This window comes from Notolabrus celidotus, chromosome 14 (genome assembly GCF_009762535.1).
Source record: "Notolabrus celidotus isolate fNotCel1 chromosome 14, fNotCel1.pri, whole genome shotgun sequence".
NCBI classification, from domain to species: domain Eukaryota; kingdom Metazoa; phylum Chordata; class Actinopteri; order Labriformes; family Labridae; genus Notolabrus; species Notolabrus celidotus.
This window is the reverse complement of record NC_048285.1, coordinates 14,663,635-14,687,962: the sequence shown is the minus strand read 5'-3', so window position 1 is coordinate 14,687,962 and position 24,328 is coordinate 14,663,635. Positions and strand designations below refer to the sequence as shown.

Genomic DNA, 24,328 nt, shown 5'->3' with positions numbered 1-24,328 from the left:
GTTCAAGATACAAGGGTTTAATAGTGTATTTTGACAGGAGGAAAAGTTAGGCCATATGTCTTTGAAAGAGGTCCCACTACAATCTTCATGCCATTGTCAAAGGTGGTCCTTCTGGTGTCAGTATGACCTCTTCAGATCATAACCATGTGAAATGAGGCTCATATTTCACTGACATGTTTAACAGTGCTCCAAAGGACTCTATTATTCTCCAGCTTTGTGCCGAAATAGCTCAGTTGGGAGAGCGTCAGACTGAAGATCTGAAGGTCCCTGGTTCGATCCCGGGTTTCGGCAGTGTGCACATGTTTGTCAGGAAAACAAGCCACTTCTCTTTGGTAGTTTGGTATAGAGTCCATCTGAACTGACCCTCTGTGCTGTTCAAATCATGACCTTGCATATGGTTGTCTACAATGTATGCCTTAGTGCATGGGGCTCACAATCAGCTCAGGTAAGAAAGTGTTAAAGTTCAGAATACAAGGGTTTAATAGTGTGTTTTGACAGGAGGAAAAGTTAAGCCATATGTCGTTTAAATAGGTCCCACTACAATCTCTATGCTATTGTTAAAGGGGGTCCTTCTGGTGTGAATATGACCTCTTTAGAACATAACCATGTGAAGCTGGCCCTTATTTCCATGACACGTTTAACATCTAATGAGTGGTCCAAAGGACTCTATAATTCTCCAGCTTTGTGCCGAAATAGCTCAGTTGGGAGAGCGTCAGACTGAAGATCTGAAGGTCCCTGGTTCGATCCCGGGTTTCTGCAGTGTGCTCAAGTATTAGGCAAGCAAGGCACTAATGTTTGGTAGAAAATCCATCTCAACTGCCCCTGTGTGCTGTTCAAATCAAGACCTTGCATAATGTTGTCTACAATGCATGCCTTAGTGCATGGGGCTCAGTTAAGAAAGCGTTTGATTTCAAGATACAAGGGTTTAATAGCGTATTTTGACAGGAGGAAAACTTAGGCCATATGTCTTTGAAAGAGGTCCCACTACAATCTTCATGCCATTGTTAAAGGGGGTCCTTCTGGTGCGAATATGACCTCTTCAGAACATAACCATGTGAAGATGGCCCTTATTTCCATGACACGTTTAACATCTCATGAGTGCTCCAAAGGACTCTATTATTCTCCAACTTTGTGCCGAAATAGCTCAGTTGGGAGAGCGTCAGACTGAAGATCTGAAGGTCCCTGGTTCGATCCCGGGTTTCGGCAGTGTGCACAAGTGTGTCAGGAAAACAAGCCACTTCTCTTTGGTAGTTTGGTATGGAGTCCATCTGAACTGACCCTCTGTGCTGTTCAAATCAAGACCTTGCATAATGTTGTCTACAATACATGCCTTAGTGCATGGGGCTCACAATCAGCTCAGTAAGAAAGTGTTAAAGTTCAGAATACAAGGGTTTAATAGTGTGTTTTGACAGGAGGAAAAGTTAAGCCATATTTCTTTGAAATAGGTCTCACTACAATCTCTATGCCATTGTTAAAGGGGGTCCTTCTGGTGTGAATATGACCTCTTCAGAACATAACATGTGAAGATGGCCCTTATTTCCATGACACGTTTAACATCTCATGAGTGCTCCAAAGGACTCTATTATTCTCCAGCTTTGTGCCGAAATAGCTCAGTTGGGAGAGCGTCAGACTGAAGATCTGAAGGTCCCTGGTTCGATCCCGGGTTTCTGCAGTGTGCTCAAGTATTAGGCAAGCAAGGCACTAATGTTTGGTAGAAAATCCATCTCAACTGCCCCTGTGTGCTGTTCAAATCAAGACCTTGCATAATGTTGTCTACAATGCATGCCTTAGTGCATGGGGCTCAGTTAAGAAAGCGTTTGATTTCAAGATACAAGGGTTTAATAGTGTATTTTGACAGGAGGAAAACTTAGGCCATATGTCTTTGAAAGAGGTCCCACTACAATCTTCATGCCATTGTTAAAGGGGGTCCTTCTGGTGCGAATATGACCTCTTCAGAACATAACCATGTGAAGATGGCCCTTATTTCCATGACACGTTTAACATCTCATGAGTGCTCCAAAGGACTCTATTATTCTCCAACTTTGTGCCGAAATAGCTCAGTTGGGAGAGCGTCAGACTGAAGATCTGAAGGTCCCTGGTTCGATCCCGGGTTTCGGCAGTGTGCACAAGTGTGTCAGGAAAACAAGCCACTTCTCTTTGGTAGTTTGGTATGGAGTCCATCTGAACTGACCCTCTGTGCTGTTCAAATCAAGACCTTGCATAATGTTGTCTACAATGCATGCCTTAGTGCATGGGGCTCAGTTAAGAAAGCGTTAAAGTTCAACATACAAGGGTTTAATAGTGTGTTTTGACAGGAGGAAAAGTTAAGCCATATTTCTTTGAAATAGGTCTCACTACAATCTCTATGCTATTGTTAAAGGGGGTCCTTCTGGTGTGAATATGACCTCTTTAGAACATAACCATGTGAAGCTGGCCCTTATTTCCATGACACGTTTAATATCTCATGAGTGGTCCAAAGGACTCTATTATTCTCCAGCTTGTGCCAAAATAGCTCAGTTGGGAGAGCGTCAGACTGAAGATCTGAAGGTCCCTGGTTCGATCCCGGGATTCGGCAGTGTGCACACGTTTGTCAGGAAAGCAAGCTACTTCTCTTTGGTAGTTTGGTATAGAGTCCATCTGAATTGACCCTCTGTGCTGTTCAAATCAAGACCTTGCATAATGTTGTCTACAATACATGCCTTAGTGCATGGGGCTCACAATCAGCTCAGGTAAGAAAGTGTTAAAGTTCAGAATACAAGGGTTTAATAGTGTGTTTTGACAGGAGGAAAAGTTAAGCCATATGTCTTTGAAATAGGTCCCACTACAATCTCTATGCCATTGTTAAAGGGGGTCCTTCTGGTGCGAATATGACCTCTTCAGAACATAACCATGTGAAGATGGCCCTTATTTCCATGACACGTTTAACATCTCATGAGTGCTCCAAAGGACTCTATTATTCTCCAGCTTTGTGCCGAAATAGCTCAGTTGGGAGAGCGTCAGACTGAAGATCTGAAGGTCCCTGGTTCGATCCCGGGTTTCGGCAGTGTGCACAAGTTTGTCAGGAAAACAAGCCACTTCTCTTTGGTAGTTTGGTATAGAGTCCATCTGAACTAACCCTCTGTGCTGTTCAAATCAAGACCTTGCATAATGTTGTCTACAATGTATGCCTTAGTTCACAGGGCTCACAATCAGCTCACGTAAGAAAGTGTTAAAGTTTAGAATACAAGGGTTTCATAGTGTGTTTGACAGGAGGAAAAGTTAAGCCATATGTCGTTTAAATAGGTCCCACTACAATCTCTATGCCATTGTCAAAGGTGGTGCTTCTGGTGTCAGTATGACCTCTTCAGAACATAACCACGTGAAATGAGGCTCTTATTTCACTGACATGTTTAACAGTGGTCCAAAGGACTCTATTATTCTCCAACTTTGTGCCGAAATAGCTCAGTTGGGAGAGCGTCAGACTGAAGATCTGAAGGTCCCTGGTTCGATCCCGGGTTTCGGCAGTGTGCACAAGTTTGTCAGGAAAACAAGTCACTTCTCTTTGGTAGTTTGGTATAGAGTCCATCTGAACTGACCCTCTGTGCTGTTCAAATCAAGACCTTGCATAATGTTGTCTACAATGCATGCCTTAGTGCATGGGGCTCAGTTAAGAAAGCGTTAAAGTTCAACATACAAGGGTTTAATAGTGTGTTTTGACAGGAGAAAAAGTTAAGCCATATGTCTTTTAAATAGGTCCCACTACAATCTCTATGCCATTGTTAAAGGGGGTCCTTCTGGTGTGAATATGACCTCTTCAGAACATAACCATGTGAAGATGGCCCTTATTTCCATGACACGTTTAACATCTCATGAGTGCTCCAAAGGACTCTATTATTCTCCAGCTTTGTGCCGAAATAGCTCAGTTGGGAGAGCGTCAGACTGAAGATCTGAAGGTCCCTGGTTCGATCCCGGGTTTCGGCAGTGTGCACAAGTTTGTCAGGAAAACAAGTCACTTCTCTTAGGTAGTTTGGTATAGAGTCCATCTGAACTGACCCTCTGTTCTGTTCAAATCAAGACCTTGCATAATGTTGTCTACAATGTATGCCTTAGTCCTTGGGGCTCACAATCAGCTCAGGTAAGAAAGTGTTAAAGTTCAGAATACAAGGGTTTCATAGTGTGTTTTGACAGGAGGAAAAGTTAAGCCATATGTCGTTTAAATAGGTCCCACTACAATCTCTATGCCATTGTCAATGGTGGTCCTTCTGGTGTCAGTATGACCTCTTCAGAACATAACCACGTGAAATGAGGCTCTTATTTCACTGACATGTTTAACAGTGGTCCAAAGGACTCTATTATTCTCCAGCTTTGTGCCGAAATAGCTCAGTTGGGAGAGCGTCAGACTGAAGATCTGAAGGTCCCTGGTTCGATCCCGGGTTTCGGCAGTGTGCACAAGTTTGTCAGGAAAACAAGCCACTTCTCTTTGGTAGTTTGGTATAGAGTCCATCTGAACTAACCCTCTGTGCTGTTCAAATCAAGACCTTGCATAATGTTGTCTACAATGTATGCCTTAGTTCACAGGGCTCACAATCAGCTCACGTAAGAAAGTGTTAAAGTTTAGAATACAAGGGTTTCATAGTGTGTTTTGACAGGAGGAAAAGTTAAGCCATATGTCGTTTAAATAGGTCCCACTACAATCTCTATGCCATTGTCAAAGGTGGTCCTTCTGGTGTCAGTATGACCTCTTCAGAACATAACCACGTGAAATGAGGCTCTTATTTCACTGACATGTTTAACAGTGCTCCAAAGGACTCTATTATTCTCCAGCTTTGTGCCGAAATAGCTCAGTTGGGAGAGCGTCAGACTGAAGATCTGAAGGTCCCTGGTTCGATCCCGGGTTTCGGCAGTGTGCACAAGTATTAGGCAAGCAAGGCACTTCTGTTTGGTAGAAAATCCATCTAAACTGCCCCTGTGTGCTGTTCAAATCAAGACCTTGCATAATGTTGTCTACAAAGTATGCCTTAGTGCATGGGGCTCACAATCAGCTCAGGTAAGAAAGTGTTAAAGTTCAGAATACAAGGGTTTCATAGTGTGTTTTGACAGGAGGAAAAGTTAAGCCATATGTCGTTTAAATAGGTCCCACTACAATCTCTATGCCATTGTCAAAGGTGGTCCTTCTGGTGTCAGTATGACCTCTTCAGAACATAACCACGTGAAATGAGGCTCTTATTTCACTGACATGTTTAACAGTGCTCCAAAGGACTCTATTATTCTCCAGCTTTGTGCCGAAATAGCTCAGTTGGGAGAGCGTCAGACTGAAGATCTGAAGGTCCCTGGTTCGATCCCGGGTTTCGGCAGTGTGCACAAGTTTGTCAGGAAAACAAGTCACTTCTCTTTGGTAGTTTGGTATAGAGTCCATCTGAACTGACCCTCTGTGCTGTTCAAATCAAGACCTTGCATAATGTTGTCTACAATGCATGCCTTAGTGCATGGGGCTCAGTTAAGAAAGCGTTAAAGTTCAACATACAAGGGTTTAATAGTGTGTTTTGACAGGAGAAAAAATTAAGCCATATGTCTTTTAAATAGGTCCCACTACAATCTCTATGCCATTGTTAAAGGGGGTCCTTCTGGTGTGAATATGACCTCTTCAGAACATAACCATGTGAAGATGGCCCTTATTTCCATGACACGTTTAACATCTCATGAGTGCTCCAAAGGACTCTATTATGCTCCAGCTTTGTGCCGAAATCGCGGTACCCGACGACCGCTCGTCCGTATCCCTGACTCCTATCACAGCGCCAGCTCCATCTTTCGTCTGCCAATCATATGAGCAAGTCTATCTTTCGTAATTCAATCAAATGCCCGTATCCATCTTTCGCCGAACAATCACGGAGCGAAGATCATCTTTCGACGAGCCGGCCAATCAGGGCTCGCTCTCGATCTTTTGGTGAGCCGCCAATCAGGGCTCACTCTCCATCTTTCGATGAGCCGGCTACTCGGGAGCAAAGCTGGGGCCGGGAGCTAGATGTCAAAGAAGAGGTACGCTCCGAAAGAACGGCGAAAAATACCGGCGAAAAGAGTTCAAGGTACAGTATGTCTCAACGAATTTCTATACTTTTATCTATGTATTGGTAGAAATGTCCAAGCTATGTTCTCATTGTGTTGTTTCACAGTGAGGGTTAATACCTTGTTGCGAAAAACGGTCGTGTAAGTAAACAAGCGGTCATACGACGTAAACAAGTACATTGACACTTGTAAAGCTGTCGACGGCAGAAAAAACACAAGATAGATCTAAAATAGTCAGAAAGCTTAATGTAGGTATGTATTACATACATGTGTACACGTACGGCACACTGTTTAGTTACAAATTGTTCATTCATTCATTCATTCATTCAAAACGCCGGTAAAGCTTGTGTTACTAAGTGTCTCGCTAGCTTGTTACATAATGGCGGAATGGTGGAGGAATGTAAATAAGTACATTCATTTTATTAAGCGCGGACAATAAGGCGCTAAGACGCAGTTCGTGCAGAGATCGTGATATAATGCTAATGGTTATGGTATGTTATTTGTTCAGTGGGGGTATAAAGCTACCCAGGTACATTTGACTCAGTTATACTTGAGTTGGGATAGTGTATGTTTTTATTGTATTTTTTACTATATTTCATTTTCAGACAGTGTTATTCTTCAGTGTAACGTGTATCTCTAAGTGGGTTGAGAAAAATCTCCCACTTCTTAAACCAAATTGGAAAAGGTTTCTTTTATCATTCTATAGTGCCAGTAATAGTATCTGTGTTTTGAGTGTATATTTTTCAACCGTTCAAATTTTTATTTTAGATGTCTGGAAAGTCACATAAGGCCATGGATGATGCCCACTGGCACAAACGCCTGCAAAAGTTTGCAGACACCGGTGTTTGGTCTTCCGGTGAGGGCAACAGACCCGCACCCCGCCAGAAAAAGTGGCACAGCTACTATCAAATGGTAAACTTTTACAAGTACACACACATCATACGGAAATCCACTTAACTGTCATTTCTAATACATAACTGGCATAGTAAATGGTGGTAAGTTAAGATTTCATACTGTTTCAGTGCTTTTGTTAGTTTACAGTTAAATTGTGCAGTTCTTGCAGCTGATATTGCTTTACCTTGTGGTTACAGATAGAGAAGTGCCCTCTCCAGTTGAGAGGACAGGCTACCCTTGTTCAAGGACCTCAGAGCTGTTCTTGTGGCTTTCACAAGGTAACCTTAATTAAATTCAACATACAACTACAAAGGGTTAAAGTGATTCCTCTGAATGTTGACTGCTTATCTTATTATGTACACTAACAAACTTATTACTGTTGTTTTATTTTTTTAGGCAAGGGAGCATGCTAGGGCTTTATCATCTGGGGGTGTGCAACCTCAATCCAGTCAGTCCACAGCAGGACTGACCGGATCCACAGCCACTGCATGCACAGCTGGTCCATCAACGGGAGCAAGTCCTGTAAAAAAGACCAAACTGGTTTTGTCCATGGTAAACGTAACCTTCTTTATAAAGCTACAATACAGTTATTATCAGATTGTTACACAAGCCTCTGAAATATGTATTTTTTGTGACATAGAAATAGACATTTTAATTATTGGTTATATTTTTCTGTTGCTTTATTCAGTTTGAAAGATCGAGGTTTGGCTCCCACGTTCACACGCCAAAACCAAACCTCAATGTCCAGAGAAAAAACGTTCCTCGGGTAAGTTTTAAGGACTATGACTTAAGGTTCACAAAAACCTGTTGTGCTGCTTTGTATTTCTGATAACAACTGTCTACACAGACACAAAGTAACCCTGGCTCTGCTGCTGCCACCACTTCCCAATCTCCATCTTCATACAACCCTCCATCTCCTCACCATTCCCCATCACCTCGCCATTCCCCATCTCCTCACCATTCCCCATCTCCTCACCATTCCCCATCTCCTCACCATTCCCCATCTCCTCACCATCCCCCATCTCCTCGCCCTCGTACCCCTGTGTGCCCATCCCCATCTGACTTTTTCCTAGCTCCACCACCAGCTGTGAAAAGACCAGCCCCAGTTCTCCCCGTGCCAGTGCATGTGGCTGAGATGGACCCTGTAAGTTGCTTTTTAAATCTTTAACATAACACATACTATTTTATCCATTACTGTTTAATGTTGCTTCTCTTCATAACTATGCTCCTATTTTATCACAGCAGGACCCCCTTCAGCCACAGTCTTCTGGGGCACTCCCACTCTTGTGGCCAGAGACCCTCCCTGTGCAAGATCACAAGTGGGTGTCTGCAGCTCTTTTTAAGGTTGGAGCAAGTGGAAAGCTGGAGCTGCGTGACTCCCTACAGCTTTGGTACAATCCTCCACCACCAGCCCTGTTGTACCACCAGGCTCCCACCCCTGACCGTTTCTTCTCCCACCGTCTCTTCCTGTGGATGCCATATAGGCTGTGGAAGGTGCGGTTTGTTTGTACCAACCCTAGCTGTACAAGACATCCACTAGCTGGGGGTGGCTTGCACAGGAGAGTCAGGAAGGTGCTAGACATAGACTGCTTCTATGTCCTTGCTACAGAGACACTGATCTGCAGCAAGTGCAGAAGCAGCTATGTCTCTACTGGTCAAAACATCCTCCAGCAACTTGACCTGGCCCACCGATCCGAGTTCAGGGTCATCCTTACACGCAAGTAAGTAATACAATACACTGAATTGTTAACTTTTTTTTCTACAAGGTTTTTTTTTTTTTTTTTGAGTAATTTATTTGAACACTCTTTCTAAGGTACGCCTGTGACATACGTGTCATTCGCCTCATGCGTGAACGAACACTTGGAAATGGGCCTGCACGAATCGTCAGACAGCTGAAGGAAAACCACAGTGAGGTAAATTGTAAAATTCACAACAGCATTATGAACCAAGGACTATGATGCCACATAAAACACACACCCACACCCACAGACTTCTTTCTCCACAGTGGCTAATTCACATGAGACAATCACCTCTGCCTGTCAATTTTTGCTCTTCTAGACTGATTAATATACCTCACCATACTTGTTCATTTATTCTTCATTCTAGATAAACTCCAGCAAAATGTAAAATATTATCATCTATCCCATCCATTATGTAAATACCATTACTCAATTATGTTTTGGTCATCTATACTTTTTTCAAAGACCTACTGACTCTGCTGCTTTTAATAAAGCCACCGTCACTTAAAAAGCACCAGTGTTTTTTGTTTGGGTATTAGTAAAGATGTATCTTCTATAAATTAATGTCATTTTAGGAGTGGCTCCAGCATGTAGGCAGATACACCTCTGAGTGTGTTGCCTTCATGTCCAACCCTAGCCTGCTGCCACACAATTTCCAGGAGCCCCCACAGCCAGAAGTTATCCCCAGCTACAAATGGATCCTGACTGTTTACAGCCACGATATCCTCAACAGGCTCGAGGATATCAATGCTCATATCACCAGCACATACGGATCCATTTTGAAGCTGGACTCAACTAAAAAGGTTTGAATTGATATCTGGATAACTGCATTCTTAATTAAAGTTGGGACTTTGATTCTGAAACAGTAATTTACTTCTAAGGCTCCTTTAGACTAGAGTAACACATTTTTGACACATACGATCCTTGAAATCATTTCACATGTTGAGAAATCGTTTTACTTGGAGATAAATTGTACATTATTATAACCTTTATTAAACCAGGAAATGCTCATTGAGATTAAAAATATCTTTTCCAAGAGAGTCCTGGCCAAGATAGGCAGCAGCACAGTTACACACTTACAGTAGACTTAAACACAAATAGCATACACATACAACAGGTACACAACGAAGACCTCCAGATAAACAGTACATGATTCAGATCATGCTGTACCAACACAAAATTCTAACAACTCTGTGTCTAATTATTTATTTTCAGATCACTAAGAAGCTGACAGGGCCTGCTAAAGGCACGGCACAATGGCTGACGTCAGTGGGAAATGAGGTGGGCCAGGTCCTCATCAGCGTCCTGACGGCAAATGAAGGTCCTGGATTGGACCAGATGGCTGCAGGCTTGATACAGAGGTATCAGAAGGCAGGTGTGGCTCCCCCCATTGCTTTGTATGTGGACTGTGGCTGCTGCAAAGAAGGGGGTGAGACAAAACTGAAGATGCGCTTCAGTGGGTGGCCAGATCTCATTGTTCGCCTTGATATCTGGCACTTTATGCGGCGGCTGGCAGTAGGCTGCACCACAGACGCCCATCAACTGTATCCCACTTTTATGGCCCGCATGTCAGCATGCATTTTTGAGTGGGATGCAGGGGATGTGGCTCTGCTACGAAGGGCCAAGAAGGAGCAGCTGATGCAGCAGAACTGGCCTGCACTTTCTGAGAGGGAGCTGGACCGCCACATAACCAAGGCAGAGCTGGCCTTGCACTGTAGGAGGAGGACCAGAGGAGAGGCAAAAACTATTCTCCTCCTTGATCAGCTTCTGTGGGAGCTCATGAGTGACAAGGGGAAGGATGCACTCGGTGTTCCCCTGTTTAACATCCAGAGGATGCAGCACATCTGGAAAACCCAGAAGCGGCATGTGACATGCATTCAGGATCCCCAAGATGTGTCACTTTACACAGAAACAGGAACTGTGTCGAAGGGAGGTGTCCAACTAAAAAAATACAGATGTGCGAGGGGCTCCACATCCCTGGAATCCTTCCATTGCCACCTCGTACGATTCGTTCCAGGTTTGTGTTCATGATTTATGGTATTAATGACTTAATATTCCTGTCTTTATAAAAACGTATTAGTAATCTTACAGATGCAGCTACAATCTGTATGCACTCAATGATATTTTGTCATATATTTCTATCATTGTGCCACCTTCTGGTCAAAGACCTGAACAACACAATGAATCGATGAAAGATCTCTTAATGCCCTTGGTCATTAAATGCACACACACCAGAATGGCAATATTATAGAAAAAATACTAAATTGAGCTTTGAAAATTTGTTGTTTGTTTTTGCATGATACCACAGTTAACCTTTTCCTCCCATTTAAAAGTTTACTTTGTGACCTCCTGAAATAAGAAAAACAAGCTTTTCAGTAGGGGGGCTGATATGAAACTTTGCTCAACATAATAATCTCATTTTGCAAACTTTTTCTATGTCTTTCTTTTAGGAAACAGCGCCAATGCTTTGAATTTTCAAATTTACCTCCTGGATGGCCTGCACCGCTGGAACCAGAACCGTGCTGCTGAAGCTATTGCAACTGAACCATCTCCGCTGCATAGTTACACAGGAGAGTTGGTTCATTGCTTCAACAGCCAGTACGAGCAAGTGTTTGGCAGGAAACTGGATCCTACCTTTGTGCCACCTGCTAAATACACAGGTGAGGGTTTTGTAATTACTGCATTGAAAACATCTTGTGTTTAGGGTTATATATATATTTACAGTGTCTGTATGTGTGTGTGTGCAGGTCTCATTTTAATTTTCTTATATTTTCTCAGGGGAGCTGATTGGTTTGCAGTATTTGCTGCAGCAAAACAATGAGCCACTGCAAAACATGCAGAGCAGTTGCGTGGAGACCTCCGAGCAGCTGGAGGACCTGGATGTGGAAGAGCAAGGGGAAGATGATGAGGGATTCATTGAGGAAGTGGGCCAAGAAGCCACTGTGGCAGAACTGGTGGTATGCGAGGAGGTTCAGCCACCCAGTACCTCTCCTACCCCCAGCACTTCCTTGACATCCAGCAACTTGTCCCCTAAAGCGCCTCTCCACCCACCAGCAGAGCTCTCTCCTCCAGCTCCTGTTGCTCCTCCAACTCCTGTTGCTCCTCCAACTCTTGTCCCTCCTCCAGCTCCTGTTGCTCCTGCAGCTCCTGTTGCTCCTGCAGCTCCTGTCTCTCCTCCAGCTCTTGTCCCTCCTCCAGCTCCTGTTGCTCCTCCAGCTCCTCCAGCTCCTGTTGCTCCTCCAGCTCCTGATCCACATGCCCCTACCCAAGCTGTGGATGCAAACAGCCTGCCTGGGATGGATAGAGTGGATGCTCTTGCTGAGTACCTGGTGGAGCTCCGCCATCAGACAGGTCTCACTCTGACCAATCAGCAGGCCTACACCATCGTCAGTCTGTGGCAGAATCTCACAGATTTTGATAAGCAGCGGGTGGTGTATGCAGCTCGACACCAAGAGAGGCTGTTGACTGGTCGCTTCAGAACCCCAAAACAGCAGTCGGGTTTTACCCCTGGAGTGGATAGCACAAAGAGGTGTGTCATTGGCTCAAAAGGCTCCCCTGCACAGTGGCCAAGCTGCTGCAGACTCATTGAGACCATCTTTGTCAGGCTTTGTGACATCCATAGAAGCCCCAAAAAGAAGGAGAAGGAAAGCCTGTCAAGATGGTCTCTTATCCTGCAGGACTACAGGAAAATTAGGCAGCTGCTGCTTGGCAACGGAGTGGTGATGGAGCAGACTACTCTTCAACCTGTTGAGGTAAATCAGAACACCGTGATACAGTGGCACAATAAACGGCTGAAAAATCAAGAGGTTGGAGTTCTTTTGAAGGATGTGCAGCTGCCTGAAGCACGGCCACTGGCACCTGTACCTTTACTGCCTGCCAGACTGCAGCCCCTGTTTCCCGTTCAGCATCACCATCCCGATCAGCTGCATAAATATGTGTTGCCAGCTAATACAGCAGGTCAAGCCAGGAGGAAGATCCGGCAGGCTCCAGCCACCTTTGTCCAGCCTCCAGCTGCCTTCATCCAGCCTCCAGCCACCTCCTTTCAGCCTCCAGCTTCCTCCATCCAGCCTCCAGCCACCTCCTTTCAGCCTCATGCTGCTTTCATCCAGCCTCCAGCCACCTCCTTTCAGCCTCATGCTGCTTTCATCCAGCCTCCAGCCACCTCCTTTCAGCCTCATGCTGCTTTCATCCAGCCTCCAGCCACCTCCTTTCAGCCTCTAGCCCCCTGCATCCAGCCTCCAGCCACCTCTTTTCAGCATCCAGCTTCCTCCATCCAGCCTCCAGCCACCTCCTTTCAGCCTCTAGCCTCCTGCATCCAGCCTCCAGCCACCTCCTTTCAGCCTCCAGCTTCCTCCACCCAGCCTCCAGCCACCTCCTTTCAGCCTCTTGCCTCCTGCATCCAGCCTCCAGCCACCTCCTTTCAGCCTCCAGCTTCCTCCAGCCAGCCTCCAGCCACCTCCTTTAAGCCTCATGCTGCCTTCATCGAGCCTCCAGCCTCCTGCATCCAGCCTCCTGCATCCACATCCAGCCATCCTCCAGCCACCTCCATCCAGTTAATACCGGGGCCCAGGCCCATTCAACCAAGGCCCATAGCTGCACAGCGGCAGCTGTTTCCCGCAGCTCAACCTGGACCTGCTGTGCCACCGTTGCCCCCCTGCCCTGCCCCTGGGTCATCCACCTCCTTGGCCGACAAACCCCAGCAAACTACAAAAAAAAGGAAATACACACGCACAGCAGTATCCAATGTGTGTAAGAAGTGCGGTTCCTTCCGTACACAAGAAACTGGCCACAGCCAGTACAAGGGTAAAATATACTGCCCCGAAAGAGAAACTTGTACAAGGGAGGAATGGCTAGAGGCCATGCAGAAGGCAGCTTTTGAGCGAAGCCTTAACATAAAGTTTTAAAAAAAAAAAAGAGTTAAATGTGTATATATGTATGTATGTATATGTTGCTTGTTTAAAGATTTTTTTTAATGTTAGTTAATACTTTATTAGTGCAGCCCTATTTGTTTGTTTAATTTAGTATTGTAAATCCATTCAATCATTCAAATTTTATTGATATTTTTATTTATTATGTCATTATTTATATTATTACTGATTTTATTATTTATTTTTCTGTTGTGTTTTTTTGGATTGCATTTTTCTTAATTGTTTTGGAGTTTCATTTGTGTGCCTGTTCGTGATCATATTTTGTTTTATTCATTCCTAGTAATTAAAAACTGTTCTAAAAGCTCAAACAAAATCTTACAGTGTTATTTATTACATTTGAGTGTCAGCATATCAATTGTGGTTCTAAAGGCATAAAGTAACACCATTAAAATAAATACAAATTTAGTACACATAAATCCAAAGCCGATAGAACATCTTCTAGTATAACAAGTAAGATCTATAAATACTGCTATACTGCTCAATAATATGAGTAATATATTTCACACAAAACTTGCACTGCAAAGATAATTGATCATTTTGCACAGATTCCAGAACATTTACATGCCTAAACTGATGTGATCAGAAATTAACTGCATTGAAAACACAATCAACAAATTCAGTTTTGCCCATGGCTGGATTCGAACCCGGATCCTTCCTTTTTTTCTGCATTTTTTTCTTCCCTTTTCTCCCCCCTTCTTCCCCTTCTTCCCCCCGCCATACAGACAATTGTTCCCCAGCTTTAGCTCAGTTGGGAGAGCGTCAGACTGAAGATCTGAAGGTCCCTGGTTCGATCCCGGGTTTCGGCAGTGTGCACAAGTTTGTCAGGAAAACAAGCCACTTCTCTTAGGTAGTTTGGTATAGAGTCCATCTGAACTGACCCTCTGTTCTGTTCAAATCAAGACCTTGCATAATGTTGTCTACAATGTATGCCTTAGTCCTTGGGGCTCACAATCAGCTCAGGTAAGAAAGTGTTAAAGTTCAGAATACAAGGGTTTCATAGTGTGTTTTGACAGGAGGAAAAGTTAAGCCATATGTCGTTTAAATAGGTCCCACTACAATCTCTATGCCATTGTCAAAGGTGGTCCTTCTGGTGTCAGTATGACCTCTTCAGAACATAACCACGTGAAATGAGGCTCTTATTTCACTGACATGTTTAACAGTGCTCCAAAGGACTCTATTATTCTCCAGCTTTGTGCCGAAATAGCTCAGTTGGGAGAGCGTCAGACTGAAGATCTGAAGGTCCCTGGTTCGATCCCGGGTTTCGGCAGTGTGCACAAGTTTGTCAGGAAAACAAGCCACTTCTCTTTGGTAGTTTGGTATAGAGTCCATCTGAACTGACCCTCTGTTCTGTTCAAATCAAGACCTTGCATAATGTTGTCTACAAAGTATGCCTTAGTGCATGGGGCTCACAATCAGCTCAGGTAAGAAAGTGTTAAAGTTCAGAATACAAGGGTTTCATAGTGTGTTTTGACAGGAGGAAAAGTTAAGCCATATGTCGTTTAAATAGGTCCCACTACAATCTCTATGCCATTGTCAAAGGTGGTCCTTCTGGTGTCAGTATGACCTCTTCAGAACATAACCACGTGAAATGAGGCTCTTATTTCACTGACATGTTTAACAGTGCTCCAAAGGACTCTATTATTCTCCAGCTTTGTGCCGAAATAGCTCAGTTGGGAGAGCGTCAGACTGAAGATCTGAAGGTCCCTGGTTCGATCCCGGGTTTCGGCAGTGTGCACAAGTTTGTCAGGAAAACAAGTCAGTTCTCTTTGGTAGTTTGGTATGGAGTCCATCTGAACTGCCCCTGTGTGCTGTTCAAATCAAGACCTTGCATAATGTTGTCTACAATGCATGCCTTAGTGCATGGGGCTCAGTTAAGAAAGCGTTAAAGTTCAACATACAAGGGTTTAATAGTGTGTTTTGACAGGAGAAAAAGTTAAGCCATATGTCTTTTAAATAGGTCCCACTACAATCTCTATGCCATTGTTAAAGGGGGTCCTTCTGGTGTGAATATGACCTCTTCAGAACATAACCATGTGAAGATGGCCCTTATTTCCATGACACGTTTAACATCTCATGAGTGCTCCAAAGGACTCTATTATCTCCAGCTTTGTGCCGAAATAGCTCAGTTGGGAGAGCGTCAGACTGAAGATCTGAAGGTCCCTGGTTCGATCCCGGGTTTCGGCAGTGTGCACAAGTTTGTCAGGAAAACAAGCCACTTCTCTTTGGTAGTTTGGTATAGAGTCCATCTGAACTGACCCTCTGTTCTGTTCAAATCAAGACCTTGCATAATGTTGTCTACAAAGTATGCCTTAGTGCATGGGGCTCACAATCAGCTCAGGTAAGAAAGTGTTAAAGTTCAGAATACAAGGGTTTCATAGTGTGTTTTGACAGGAGGAAAAGTTAAGCCATATGTCGTTTAAATAGGTCCCACTACAATCTCTATGCCATTGTCAAAGGTGGTCCTTCTGGTGTCAGTATGACCTCTTCAGAACATAACCACGTGAAATGAGGCTCTTATTTCACTGACATGTTTAACAGTGGTCCAAAGGACTCTATTATTCTCCAGCTTTGTGCCGAAATAGCTCAGTTGGGAGAGCGTCAGACTGAAGATCTGAAGGTCCCTGGTTCGATCCCGGGTTTCGGCAGTGTGCACAAGTTTGTCAGGAAAACAAGCCACTTCTCTTTGGTAGTTTGGTATAGAGTCCATCTGAACTAACCCTCTGTGCTGTTCAAATCAAGACCTTGCATAATGTTGTCTACAATGTATGCCTTAGTTCACAGGGCTCACAATCAGCTCACGTAAGAAAGTGTTAAAGTTTAGAATACAAGGGTTTCATAGTGTGTTTTGACAGGAGGAAAAGTTAAGCCATATGTCGTTTAAATAGGTCCCACTACAATCTCTATGCCATTGTCAAAGGTGGTCCTTCTGGTGTCAGTATGACCTCTTCAGAACATAACCACGTGAAATGAGGCTCTTATTTCACTGACATGTTTAACAGTGCTCCAAAGGACTCTATTATTCTCCAACTTTGTGCCGAAATAGCTCAGTTGGGAGAGCGTCAGACTGAAGATCTGAAGGTCCCTGGTTCGATCCCGGGTTTCGGCAGTGTGCACAAGTTTGTCAGGAAAACAAGCCACTTCTCTTTGGTAGTTTGGTATAGAGTCCATCTGAACTAACCCTCTGTGCTGTTCAAATCAAGACCTTGCATAATGTTGTCTACAATGTATGCCTTAGTTCACAGGGCTCACAATCAGCTCACGTAAGAAAGTGTTAAAGTTTAGAATACAAGGGTTTCATAGTGTGTTTTGACAGGAGGAAAAGTTAAGCCATATGTCTTTTAAATAGGTCCCACTACAATCTCTATGCCATTGTTAAAGGGGGTCCTTCTGGTGTGAATATGACCTCTTCAGAACATAACCATGTGAAGATGGCCCTTATTTCCATGACACGTTTAACATCTCATGAGTGCTACAAAGGACTCTATTATTCTCCAGCTTTGTGCTGAAATAGCTCAGTTGGGAGAGCGTCAGACTGAAGATCTGAAGGTCCCTGGTTCGATCCCGGGTTTCGGCACTGTGCACAAGTTTGTCAGGAAAACAAGCCACTTCTCTTTGGTAGTTTGGTATAGAGTCCATCTGAACTGACCCTCTGTTCTGTTCAAATCAAGACCTTGCATAATGTTGTCTACAAAGTATGCCTTAGTGCATGGGGCTCACAATCAGCTCAGGTAAGAAAGTGTTAAAGTTCAGAATACAAGGGTTTCATAGTGTGTTTTGACAGGAGGAAAAGTTAAGCCATATGTCGTTTAAATAGGTCCCACTACAATCTCTATGCCATTGTCAAAGGTGGTCCTTCTGGTGTCAGTATGACCTCTTCAGAACATAACCACGTGACATGAGGCTCTTATTTCACTGACATGTTTAACAGTGGTCCAAAGGACTCTATTATTCTCCAGCTTTGTGCCGAAATAGCTCAGTTGGGAGAGCGTCAGACTGAAGATCTGAAGGTCCCTGGTTCGATCCCGGGTTTCGGCAGTGTGCACAAGTTTGTCAGGAAAACAAGTCAGTTCTGTTTGGTATGGAGTCCATCTGAACTGCCCCTGTGTGCTGTTCAAATCAAGACCTTGCATAATGTTGTCTACAATGCATGCCTTAGTGCATGGGGCTCAGTTAAGAAAGCGTTAAAGTTCAACATACAAGGGTTTAATAGTGTGTTTTGACAGGAGAAAAAGTTAAGCCATATGTCTTTTAAATAGGTCCCACTACAATCTCTATGCCATTGTTAAAGGGGGTCCTTCTGGTGTGAATATGACCTCTTCAGAACATAACCATGTGAAGATGGCCCTTATTTCCATGACACGTTTAACATCTCATGAGTGCTCCAAAGGACTCTATCATTCTCCAGCTTTGTGCCGAAATAGCTCAGTTGGGAGAGCGTCAGACTGAAGATCTGAAGGTCCCTGGTTCGATCCCGGGTTTCGGCAGTGTGCACAAGTTTGTCAGGAAAACAAGCCACTTCTCTTTGGTAGTTTGGTATAGAGTCCATCTGAACTAACCCTCTGTGCTGTTCAAATCAAGACCTTGCATAATGTTGTCTACAATACATGCCTTAGTGCATGGGGCTCTCAATCAGCTCAGGTAAGAAAGTGTTAAAGTTCGTAATACAAGGGTTTAATAGTGTGTTTTGACAGGAGGAAAAGTTAAGCCATGTGTCGTTTAAATAGGTCCCACTACAATCTCTATGCCATTGTCAAAAGTTGGTCCTTCTGGTGTCAGTATGACCTCTTCAGAACATAACCACGTGAAATGAGGCTCTTATTTCACTGACATGTTTAACAGTGGTCCAAAGGACTCTATTATTCTCCAGCTTTGTGCCGAAATAGCTCAGTTGGGAGAGCGTCAGACTGAAGATCTGAAGGTCCCTGGTTCGATCCCGGGTTTCGGCAGTGTGCACAAGTATTAGGCAAGCAAGGCACTTCTGTTTGGTAGAAAATCCATCTAAACTGCCCCTGTGTGCTGTTCAAACCAAGACCTTGCATAATGTTGTCTACAATGCATGCCTTAGTGCATGGGGGTCAGTTAAGAAAGCGTTAAAGTTCAACATACAAGGGTTTAATAGTGTGTTTTGACAGGAGAAAAAGTTAAGCCATATGTCTTTTAAATAGGTCCCACTACAATCTCTATGCCATTGTTAAAGGGGGTCCTTCTGGTGTGAATATGACCTCTTCAGAACATAACCATGTGAAGATGGCCCTTATTTCCATGACACGTTTAACATCTCATGAGTGCTCCAAAGGACTCTATTATTCACCAGCTTTGTGCCGAAATAGCTCAGTTGGGAGAGCGTCAGACTGAAGATCTGAAGGTCCCTGGTTCAATCCCGGGTTTCGGCAGTGTGCACAAGTTTGTCAGGAAAACAAGTCACTTCTCTTTGGTAGTTTGGTATAGAGTCCATCTGAACTGACCCTCTGTGCTGTTCAAATCAAGACCTTGCATAATGTTGTCTACAATACATGCCTTAGTGCATGGGGCTCACAATCAGCTCAGGTAAGAAAGTGTTAAAGTTCAGAATACAAGGGTTTAATAGTGTGTTTTGACAGGAGGAAAAGTTAAGCCATATGTCTTTTAAATAGGTCCCACTACAATCTCTATGCCATTGTTAAAGGGGGTCCTTCTGGTGTGAATATGACCTCTTCAGAACATAAACATGTGAAGATGGCCCTTATTTCCATGACACGTTTAACATCTCATGAGTGCTCCAAAGGACTCTATTATGCTCCAGCTTTGTGCCGAAATAGCTCAGTTGGGAGAGCGTCAGACTGAAGATCTGAAGGTCCCTGGTTCAATCCCGGGTTTCGGCAGTGTGCTCAAGTTTGTCAGGAAAACAAGCCACTTCTCTTTGGTAGTTTGGTATGGAGTCCATCTGAACTGACCCTCTGTTCTGTTCAAATCAAGACCTTGCATAATGTTGTCTACAATGTATGCCTTAGTTCACAGGGCTCACAATCAGCTCAGGTAAGAAAGTGTTAAAGTTCAGAATACAAGGGTTTAATAGTGTGTTTTGACAGGAGGAAAAGTTAAGCCATATGTCGTTTAAATAGGTCCCACTACAATCTCTATGCCATTGTCAAAGGTGGTCCTTCTGGTGTCAGTATGACCTCTTCAGAACATAACCACGTGAAATGAGGCTCTTATTTCACTGACATGTTTAACAGTGGTCCAAAGGACTCTATTATTCTCCAGCTTTGTGCCGAAATAGCTCAGTTGGGAGAGCGTCAGACTGAAGATCTGAAGGTCCCTGGTTCGTTCCCGGGTTTCGGCAGTGTGCACACGTTTGTCAGGAAAACAAGCCACTTCTCTTTGGTATAGAGTCCATCTGCACTGACCCTCTGTGCTGTTCAAATCAAGACCTTGCATAATGTTGTCTACAATACATGCCTTAGTGCATGGGGCTCACAATCAGCACAGGTAAGAAAGTGTTAAAGTTCAGAATACAAGGGTTTAATAGTGTGTTTTGACAGGAGGAAAAGTTAAGCCATATGTCTTTTAAATAGGTCCCACTACAATCTCTATGCCATTGTTAAACGGGGTCCTTCTGGTGTGAATATGACCTCTTCAGAACATAACCATGTGAAGATGGCCCTTATTTCCATGACACGTTTAACATCTCATGAGTGCTCCAAAGGACTCTATTATTCTCCAGCTTTGTGCCGAAATAGCTCAGTTGGGAGAGCGTCAGACTGAAGATCTGAAGGTCCCTGGTTCGATCCTGGGTTTCGGCAGTGTGCACAAGTTTGTCAGGAAAACAAGCCACTTCTCTTTGGTAGTTTGGTATAGAGTCCATCTGAACTGACCCTCTGTTCTGTTCAAATCAAGACCTTGCATAATGTTGTCTACAAAGTATGCCTTAGTGCATGGGGCTCACAATCAGCACAGGTAAGAAAGTGTTAAAGTTCAGAATACAAGGGTTTCATAGTGTGTTTTGACAGGAGGAAAAGTTAAGCCATATGTCGTTTAAATAGGTCCCACTACAATCTCTATGCCATCGTCAAAGGTGGTCCTTCTGGTGTGAATATGACCTCTTCAGAACATAACCACGTGAAATGAGGCTCTTATTTCACTGACATGTTTAACAGTGGTCCAAAGGACTCTATTATTCTCCAGCTTTGTGCTGAAATAGCTCAGTTGGGAGAGCGTCAGACTGAAGATCTGAAGGTCCCTGGTTCGATCCCGGGTTTCGGCAGTGTGCACAAGTATTAGGCAAGCAAGGCACTTCTGTTTGGTAGAAAATCCATCTAAACTGCCCCTGTGTGCTGTATAAATCAAGACCTTGCATAATGTTGTCTACAATACATGCCTTAGTGCATGGGGCTCACAATCAGCACAGGTAAGAAAGTGTTAAAGTTCAGAATACAAGGGTTTAATAGTGTGTTTTGACAGGAGGAAAAGTTAAGCCATATGTCTTTTAAATAGGTCCCACTACAATCTCTATGCCATTGTTAAAGGGGGTCCTTCTGGTGTGAATATGACCTCTTCAGAACATAACCATGTGAAGATGGCCCTTATTTCCATGACACGTTTAACATCTCATGAGTGGTCCAAAGGACTCTATTATGCTCCAGCTTTGTGCCGAAATAGCTCAGTTGGGAGAGCGTCAGACTGAAGATCTGAAGGTCCCTGGTTCAATCCCGGGTTTCGGCAGTGTGCTCAAGTTTATCAGGAAAACAAGGCACTTCTCTTTGGTAGTTTGGTATAGAGTCCATCTGAACTGACCCTCTGTTCTGTTCAAATCAAGACCTTGCATAATGTTGTCTACAATGTATGCCTTAGTTCACAGGGCTCACAATCAGCTCAGGTAAAAAGTGTTAAACTTCAGAATACAAGGGTTTAATAGTGTGTTTTGACAGGAGGAAAAGTTAAGCCATATGTCGTTTAAATAGGTCCCACTACAATCTCTATGCCATTGTCAAAGGTGGTCCTTCTGGTGTCAGTACGACCTCTTCAGAACATAACCACGTGAAATGAGGCTCTTATTTCACTGACATGTTTAACAGTGGTCCAAAGGACTCTATTATTCTCCAGCTTTGTGCCGAAATAGCTCAGTTGGGAGAGCGTCAGACTGAAGATCTGAAGGTCCCTGGTTCGATCCCGGGTTTCGGCAGTGTGCACACGTTTGTCAGGAAAACAAGCCACTTCTCTTTGGTATAGAGTCCATCTGCACTGACCCTCTGTGCTGTTCAAATCAAGACCTTGCATAATGTTGTCTACAATACATGCCTTAGTGCATGGGGCTCACAATCAGCACAGGTAAGAAAGTGTTAAAGTTCAGAATACAAGGGTTTAATAGTGTGTTTTGACAGGAGGAAAAGTTAAGCCATATTTCTTTGAAATAGGTCCCACTACAATCTCTATGCCATTGTTAAAGGGGGTCCTTCTGGTGTGAATATGACCTCTTCAGAACATAACCATGTGAAGATGGCCCTTATTTCCATGACACGTTTAACATCTCATGAGTGCTCCAAAGGACTCTATTATTCTCCAGCTTTGTGCCGAAATAGCTCAGTTGGGAGAGCGTCAGACTGAAGATCTGAAGGTCCCTGGTTCGATCCCGGGTTTCGGCAGTGTGCACAAGTTTGTCAGGAAAACAAGCCACTTCTCTTTGGTAGTTTGGTATAGAGTCCATCTGAACTGACCCTCTGTTCTGTTCAAATCAAGACCTTGCATAATGTTGTCTACAAAGTATGCCTTAGTGCATGGGGCTCACAATCAGCACAGGTAAGAAAGTGTTAAAGTTCAGAATACAAGGGTTTCATAGTGTGTTTTGACAGGAGGAAAAGTTAAGCCATATGTCGTTTAAATAGGTCCCACTACAATCTCTATGCCATCGTCAAAGGTGGTCCTTCTGGTGTGAATATGACCTCTTCAGAACATAACCACGTGAAATGAGGCTCTTATTTCACTGACATGTTTAACAGTGGTCCAAAGGACTCTATTATTCTCCAGCTTTGTGCCGAAATAGCTCAGTTGGGAGAGCGTCAGACTGAAGATCTGAAGGTCCCTGGTTCGATCCCGGGTTTCGGCAGTGTGCACAAGTATTAGGCAAGCAAGGCACTTCTGTTTGGTAGAAAATCCATCTAAACTGCCCCTGTGTGCTGTATAAATCAAGACCTTGCATAATGTTGTCTACAATACATGCCTTAGTGCATGGGGCTCACAATCAGCACAGGTAAGAAAGTGTTAAAGTTCAGAATACAAGGGTTTAATAGTGTGTTTTGACAGGAGGAAAAGTTAAGCCATATGTCTTTTAAATAGGTCCCACTACAATCTCTATGCCATTGTTAAAGGGGGTCCTTCTGGTGTGAATATGACCTCTTCAGAACATAACCATGTGAAGATGGCCCTTATTTCCATGACACGTTTAACATCTCATGAGTGGTCCAAAGGACTCTATTATGCTCCAGCTTTGTGCCGAAATAGCTCAGTTGGGAGAGCGTCAGACTGAAGATCTGAAGGTCCCTGGTTCAATCCCGGGTTTCGGCAGTGTGCTCAAGTTTATCAGGAAAACAAGGCACTTCTCTTTGGTAGTTTGGTATAGAGTCCATCTGAACTGACCCTCTGTTCTGTTCAAATCAAGACCTTGCATAATGTTGTCTACAATGTATGCCTTAGTTCACAGGGCTCACAATCAGCTCAGGTAAAAAGTGTTAAACTTCAGAATACAAGGGTTTAATAGTGTGTTTTGACAGGAGGAAAAGTTAAGCCATATGTCGTTTAAATAGGTCCCACTACAATCTCTATGCCATTGTCAAAGGTGGTCCTTCTGGTGTCAGTACGACCTCTTCAGAACATAACCACGTGAAATGAGGCTCTTATTTCACTGACATGTTTAACAGTGGTCCAAAGGACTCTATTATTCTCCAGCTTTGTGCCGAAATAGCTCAGTTGGGAGAGCGTCAGACTGAAGATCTGAAGGTCCCTGGTTCGATCCCGGGTTTCGGCAGTGTGCACACGTTTGTCAGGAAAACAAGGCACTTCTCTTTGGTATAGAGTCCATCTGCACTGACCCTCTGTGCTGTTCAAATCAAGACCTTGCATAATGTTGTCTACAATACATGCCTTAGTGCATGGGGCTCACAATCAGCACAGGTAAGAAAGTGTTAAAGTTCAGAATACAAGGGTTTAATAGTGTGTTTTGACAGGAGGAAAAGTTAAGCCATATTTCTTTGAAATAGGTCCCACTACAATCTCTATGCCATTGTTAAAGGGGGTCCTTCTGGTGTGAATATGACCTCTTCAGAACATAACCATGTGAAGATGGCCCTTATTTCCATGACACGTTTAACATCTCATGAGTGGTCCAAAGGACTCTATTATACGCCAGCTTTGTGCCGAAATAGCTCAGTTGGGAGAGCGTCAGACTGAAGATCTGAAGGTCCCTGGTTTGATCCCGGGTTTCGGCAGTGTGCACAAGTATTAAGCAAGCAAGGCACTTCTGTTTGGTAGAAAATCCATCTAAACTGCCCCTGTGTGCTGTTCAAATCAAGACCATACATAATGTTGTATACAATGTATGCCTTAGTGCATGTGGCTCACAATCAGCTCAGTTAAAAATGTGTACTAGTTATAGATATAAGGGTTTAATAGTCTGTTTTGATAGGAGGAAAAGTTAAGCCAAATGTCGCTGAAATAGGTCCCATTACAATCTCTATGCCATTGTCAAAGGTG

The 24,328-nt window shown here is 43.7% G+C and overlaps 1 protein-coding gene and 34 non-coding genes across 35 annotated transcripts; all 35 read left to right on the top strand.

Moving 5' to 3' along the window:
- Positions 1 to 218: 218 nt before the first annotated feature.
- On the top strand, positions 219 to 291 carry trnaf-gaa. Its single transcript has one exon. It is a non-coding gene; the product is annotated as a tRNA-Phe (tRNA).
- A 395-nt stretch (positions 292 to 686) lies between these two features.
- On the top strand, positions 687 to 759 carry trnaf-gaa. Its single transcript has one exon. It is a non-coding gene; the product is annotated as a tRNA-Phe (tRNA).
- A 374-nt stretch (positions 760 to 1,133) lies between these two features.
- trnaf-gaa lies at positions 1,134 to 1,206 on the top strand. The gene has a single exon. It is a non-coding gene; the product is annotated as a tRNA-Phe (tRNA).
- A 393-nt stretch (positions 1,207 to 1,599) lies between these two features.
- On the top strand, positions 1,600 to 1,672 carry trnaf-gaa. The gene has a single exon. It is a non-coding gene; the product is annotated as a tRNA-Phe (tRNA).
- A 374-nt stretch (positions 1,673 to 2,046) lies between these two features.
- trnaf-gaa lies at positions 2,047 to 2,119 on the top strand. Its single transcript has one exon. It is a non-coding gene; the product is annotated as a tRNA-Phe (tRNA).
- A 383-nt stretch (positions 2,120 to 2,502) lies between these two features.
- On the top strand, positions 2,503 to 2,575 carry trnaf-gaa. The gene has a single exon. It is a non-coding gene; the product is annotated as a tRNA-Phe (tRNA).
- Positions 2,576 to 2,970: 395 nt separating this feature from the next.
- trnaf-gaa lies at positions 2,971 to 3,043 on the top strand. The gene has a single exon. It is a non-coding gene; the product is annotated as a tRNA-Phe (tRNA).
- Positions 3,044 to 3,430: 387 nt separating this feature from the next.
- On the top strand, positions 3,431 to 3,503 carry trnaf-gaa. The gene has a single exon. It is a non-coding gene; the product is annotated as a tRNA-Phe (tRNA).
- A 384-nt stretch (positions 3,504 to 3,887) lies between these two features.
- On the top strand, positions 3,888 to 3,960 carry trnaf-gaa. Its single transcript has one exon. It is a non-coding gene; the product is annotated as a tRNA-Phe (tRNA).
- A 388-nt stretch (positions 3,961 to 4,348) lies between these two features.
- On the top strand, positions 4,349 to 4,421 carry trnaf-gaa. The gene has a single exon. It is a non-coding gene; the product is annotated as a tRNA-Phe (tRNA).
- A 388-nt stretch (positions 4,422 to 4,809) lies between these two features.
- trnaf-gaa lies at positions 4,810 to 4,882 on the top strand. Its single transcript has one exon. It is a non-coding gene; the product is annotated as a tRNA-Phe (tRNA).
- A 378-nt stretch (positions 4,883 to 5,260) lies between these two features.
- trnaf-gaa lies at positions 5,261 to 5,333 on the top strand. Its single transcript has one exon. It is a non-coding gene; the product is annotated as a tRNA-Phe (tRNA).
- A 403-nt stretch (positions 5,334 to 5,736) lies between these two features.
- On the top strand, positions 5,737 to 13,668 carry LOC117824931. Its single transcript, XM_034700439.1, has 12 exons — positions 5,737 to 6,062; positions 6,811 to 6,954; positions 7,134 to 7,214; positions 7,333 to 7,488; positions 7,625 to 7,702; positions 7,784 to 8,080; positions 8,179 to 8,657; positions 8,750 to 8,849; positions 9,251 to 9,478; positions 9,891 to 10,692; positions 11,126 to 11,335; positions 11,454 to 13,668. The coding sequence occupies exons 2-12, from the start codon at positions 6,811 to 6,813 to the stop codon at positions 13,577 to 13,579; spliced, it is 4,701 nt and encodes a 1,566-aa protein (XP_034556330.1). The 5' UTR covers positions 5,737 to 6,062; the 3' UTR covers positions 13,580 to 13,668.
- A 668-nt stretch (positions 13,669 to 14,336) lies between these two features.
- On the top strand, positions 14,337 to 14,409 carry trnaf-gaa. Its single transcript has one exon. It is a non-coding gene; the product is annotated as a tRNA-Phe (tRNA).
- Positions 14,410 to 14,797: 388 nt separating this feature from the next.
- On the top strand, positions 14,798 to 14,870 carry trnaf-gaa. Its single transcript has one exon. It is a non-coding gene; the product is annotated as a tRNA-Phe (tRNA).
- Positions 14,871 to 15,258: 388 nt separating this feature from the next.
- Positions 15,259 to 15,331, top strand: trnaf-gaa. Its single transcript has one exon. It is a non-coding gene; the product is annotated as a tRNA-Phe (tRNA).
- Positions 15,332 to 15,714: 383 nt separating this feature from the next.
- On the top strand, positions 15,715 to 15,787 carry trnaf-gaa. The gene has a single exon. It is a non-coding gene; the product is annotated as a tRNA-Phe (tRNA).
- A 388-nt stretch (positions 15,788 to 16,175) lies between these two features.
- On the top strand, positions 16,176 to 16,248 carry trnaf-gaa. Its single transcript has one exon. It is a non-coding gene; the product is annotated as a tRNA-Phe (tRNA).
- A 388-nt stretch (positions 16,249 to 16,636) lies between these two features.
- Positions 16,637 to 16,709, top strand: trnaf-gaa. Its single transcript has one exon. It is a non-coding gene; the product is annotated as a tRNA-Phe (tRNA).
- Positions 16,710 to 17,104: 395 nt separating this feature from the next.
- trnaf-gaa lies at positions 17,105 to 17,177 on the top strand. Its single transcript has one exon. It is a non-coding gene; the product is annotated as a tRNA-Phe (tRNA).
- Positions 17,178 to 17,565: 388 nt separating this feature from the next.
- On the top strand, positions 17,566 to 17,638 carry trnaf-gaa. Its single transcript has one exon. It is a non-coding gene; the product is annotated as a tRNA-Phe (tRNA).
- Positions 17,639 to 18,014: 376 nt separating this feature from the next.
- Positions 18,015 to 18,087, top strand: trnaf-gaa. The gene has a single exon. It is a non-coding gene; the product is annotated as a tRNA-Phe (tRNA).
- A 389-nt stretch (positions 18,088 to 18,476) lies between these two features.
- On the top strand, positions 18,477 to 18,549 carry trnaf-gaa. The gene has a single exon. It is a non-coding gene; the product is annotated as a tRNA-Phe (tRNA).
- A 374-nt stretch (positions 18,550 to 18,923) lies between these two features.
- On the top strand, positions 18,924 to 18,996 carry trnaf-gaa. The gene has a single exon. It is a non-coding gene; the product is annotated as a tRNA-Phe (tRNA).
- A 395-nt stretch (positions 18,997 to 19,391) lies between these two features.
- trnaf-gaa lies at positions 19,392 to 19,464 on the top strand. Its single transcript has one exon. It is a non-coding gene; the product is annotated as a tRNA-Phe (tRNA).
- Positions 19,465 to 19,852: 388 nt separating this feature from the next.
- On the top strand, positions 19,853 to 19,925 carry trnaf-gaa. The gene has a single exon. It is a non-coding gene; the product is annotated as a tRNA-Phe (tRNA).
- Positions 19,926 to 20,312: 387 nt separating this feature from the next.
- trnaf-gaa lies at positions 20,313 to 20,385 on the top strand. Its single transcript has one exon. It is a non-coding gene; the product is annotated as a tRNA-Phe (tRNA).
- A 388-nt stretch (positions 20,386 to 20,773) lies between these two features.
- On the top strand, positions 20,774 to 20,846 carry trnaf-gaa. The gene has a single exon. It is a non-coding gene; the product is annotated as a tRNA-Phe (tRNA).
- Positions 20,847 to 21,231: 385 nt separating this feature from the next.
- trnaf-gaa lies at positions 21,232 to 21,304 on the top strand. The gene has a single exon. It is a non-coding gene; the product is annotated as a tRNA-Phe (tRNA).
- Positions 21,305 to 21,691: 387 nt separating this feature from the next.
- trnaf-gaa lies at positions 21,692 to 21,764 on the top strand. Its single transcript has one exon. It is a non-coding gene; the product is annotated as a tRNA-Phe (tRNA).
- Positions 21,765 to 22,151: 387 nt separating this feature from the next.
- On the top strand, positions 22,152 to 22,224 carry trnaf-gaa. Its single transcript has one exon. It is a non-coding gene; the product is annotated as a tRNA-Phe (tRNA).
- A 388-nt stretch (positions 22,225 to 22,612) lies between these two features.
- trnaf-gaa lies at positions 22,613 to 22,685 on the top strand. Its single transcript has one exon. It is a non-coding gene; the product is annotated as a tRNA-Phe (tRNA).
- A 385-nt stretch (positions 22,686 to 23,070) lies between these two features.
- On the top strand, positions 23,071 to 23,143 carry trnaf-gaa. Its single transcript has one exon. It is a non-coding gene; the product is annotated as a tRNA-Phe (tRNA).
- A 387-nt stretch (positions 23,144 to 23,530) lies between these two features.
- On the top strand, positions 23,531 to 23,603 carry trnaf-gaa. The gene has a single exon. It is a non-coding gene; the product is annotated as a tRNA-Phe (tRNA).
- Positions 23,604 to 23,990: 387 nt separating this feature from the next.
- trnaf-gaa lies at positions 23,991 to 24,063 on the top strand. The gene has a single exon. It is a non-coding gene; the product is annotated as a tRNA-Phe (tRNA).
- The last annotated feature ends 265 nt before the right edge of the window (positions 24,064 to 24,328 follow it).

What these genes read in the sequence shown, in the direction of transcription:
- LOC117824931 (XM_034700439.1), top strand. Translation starts at nt 6,811, where the DNA reads ATGTCTGGAAAGTCACATAAGGCCATGGATGATGCCCACTGGCACAAA. An exon ending in AGGGTCATCCTTACACGCAA is followed by an intron (nt 8,658 to 8,749) that starts GTAAGTAATACA and finishes ACTCTTTCTAAG; the next exon opens with GTACGCCTGTGACATACGTG. An exon ending in CCTCGTACGATTCGTTCCAG is followed by an intron (nt 10,693 to 11,125) that starts GTTTGTGTTCAT and finishes TCTTTCTTTTAG; the next exon opens with GAAACAGCGCCAATGCTTTG.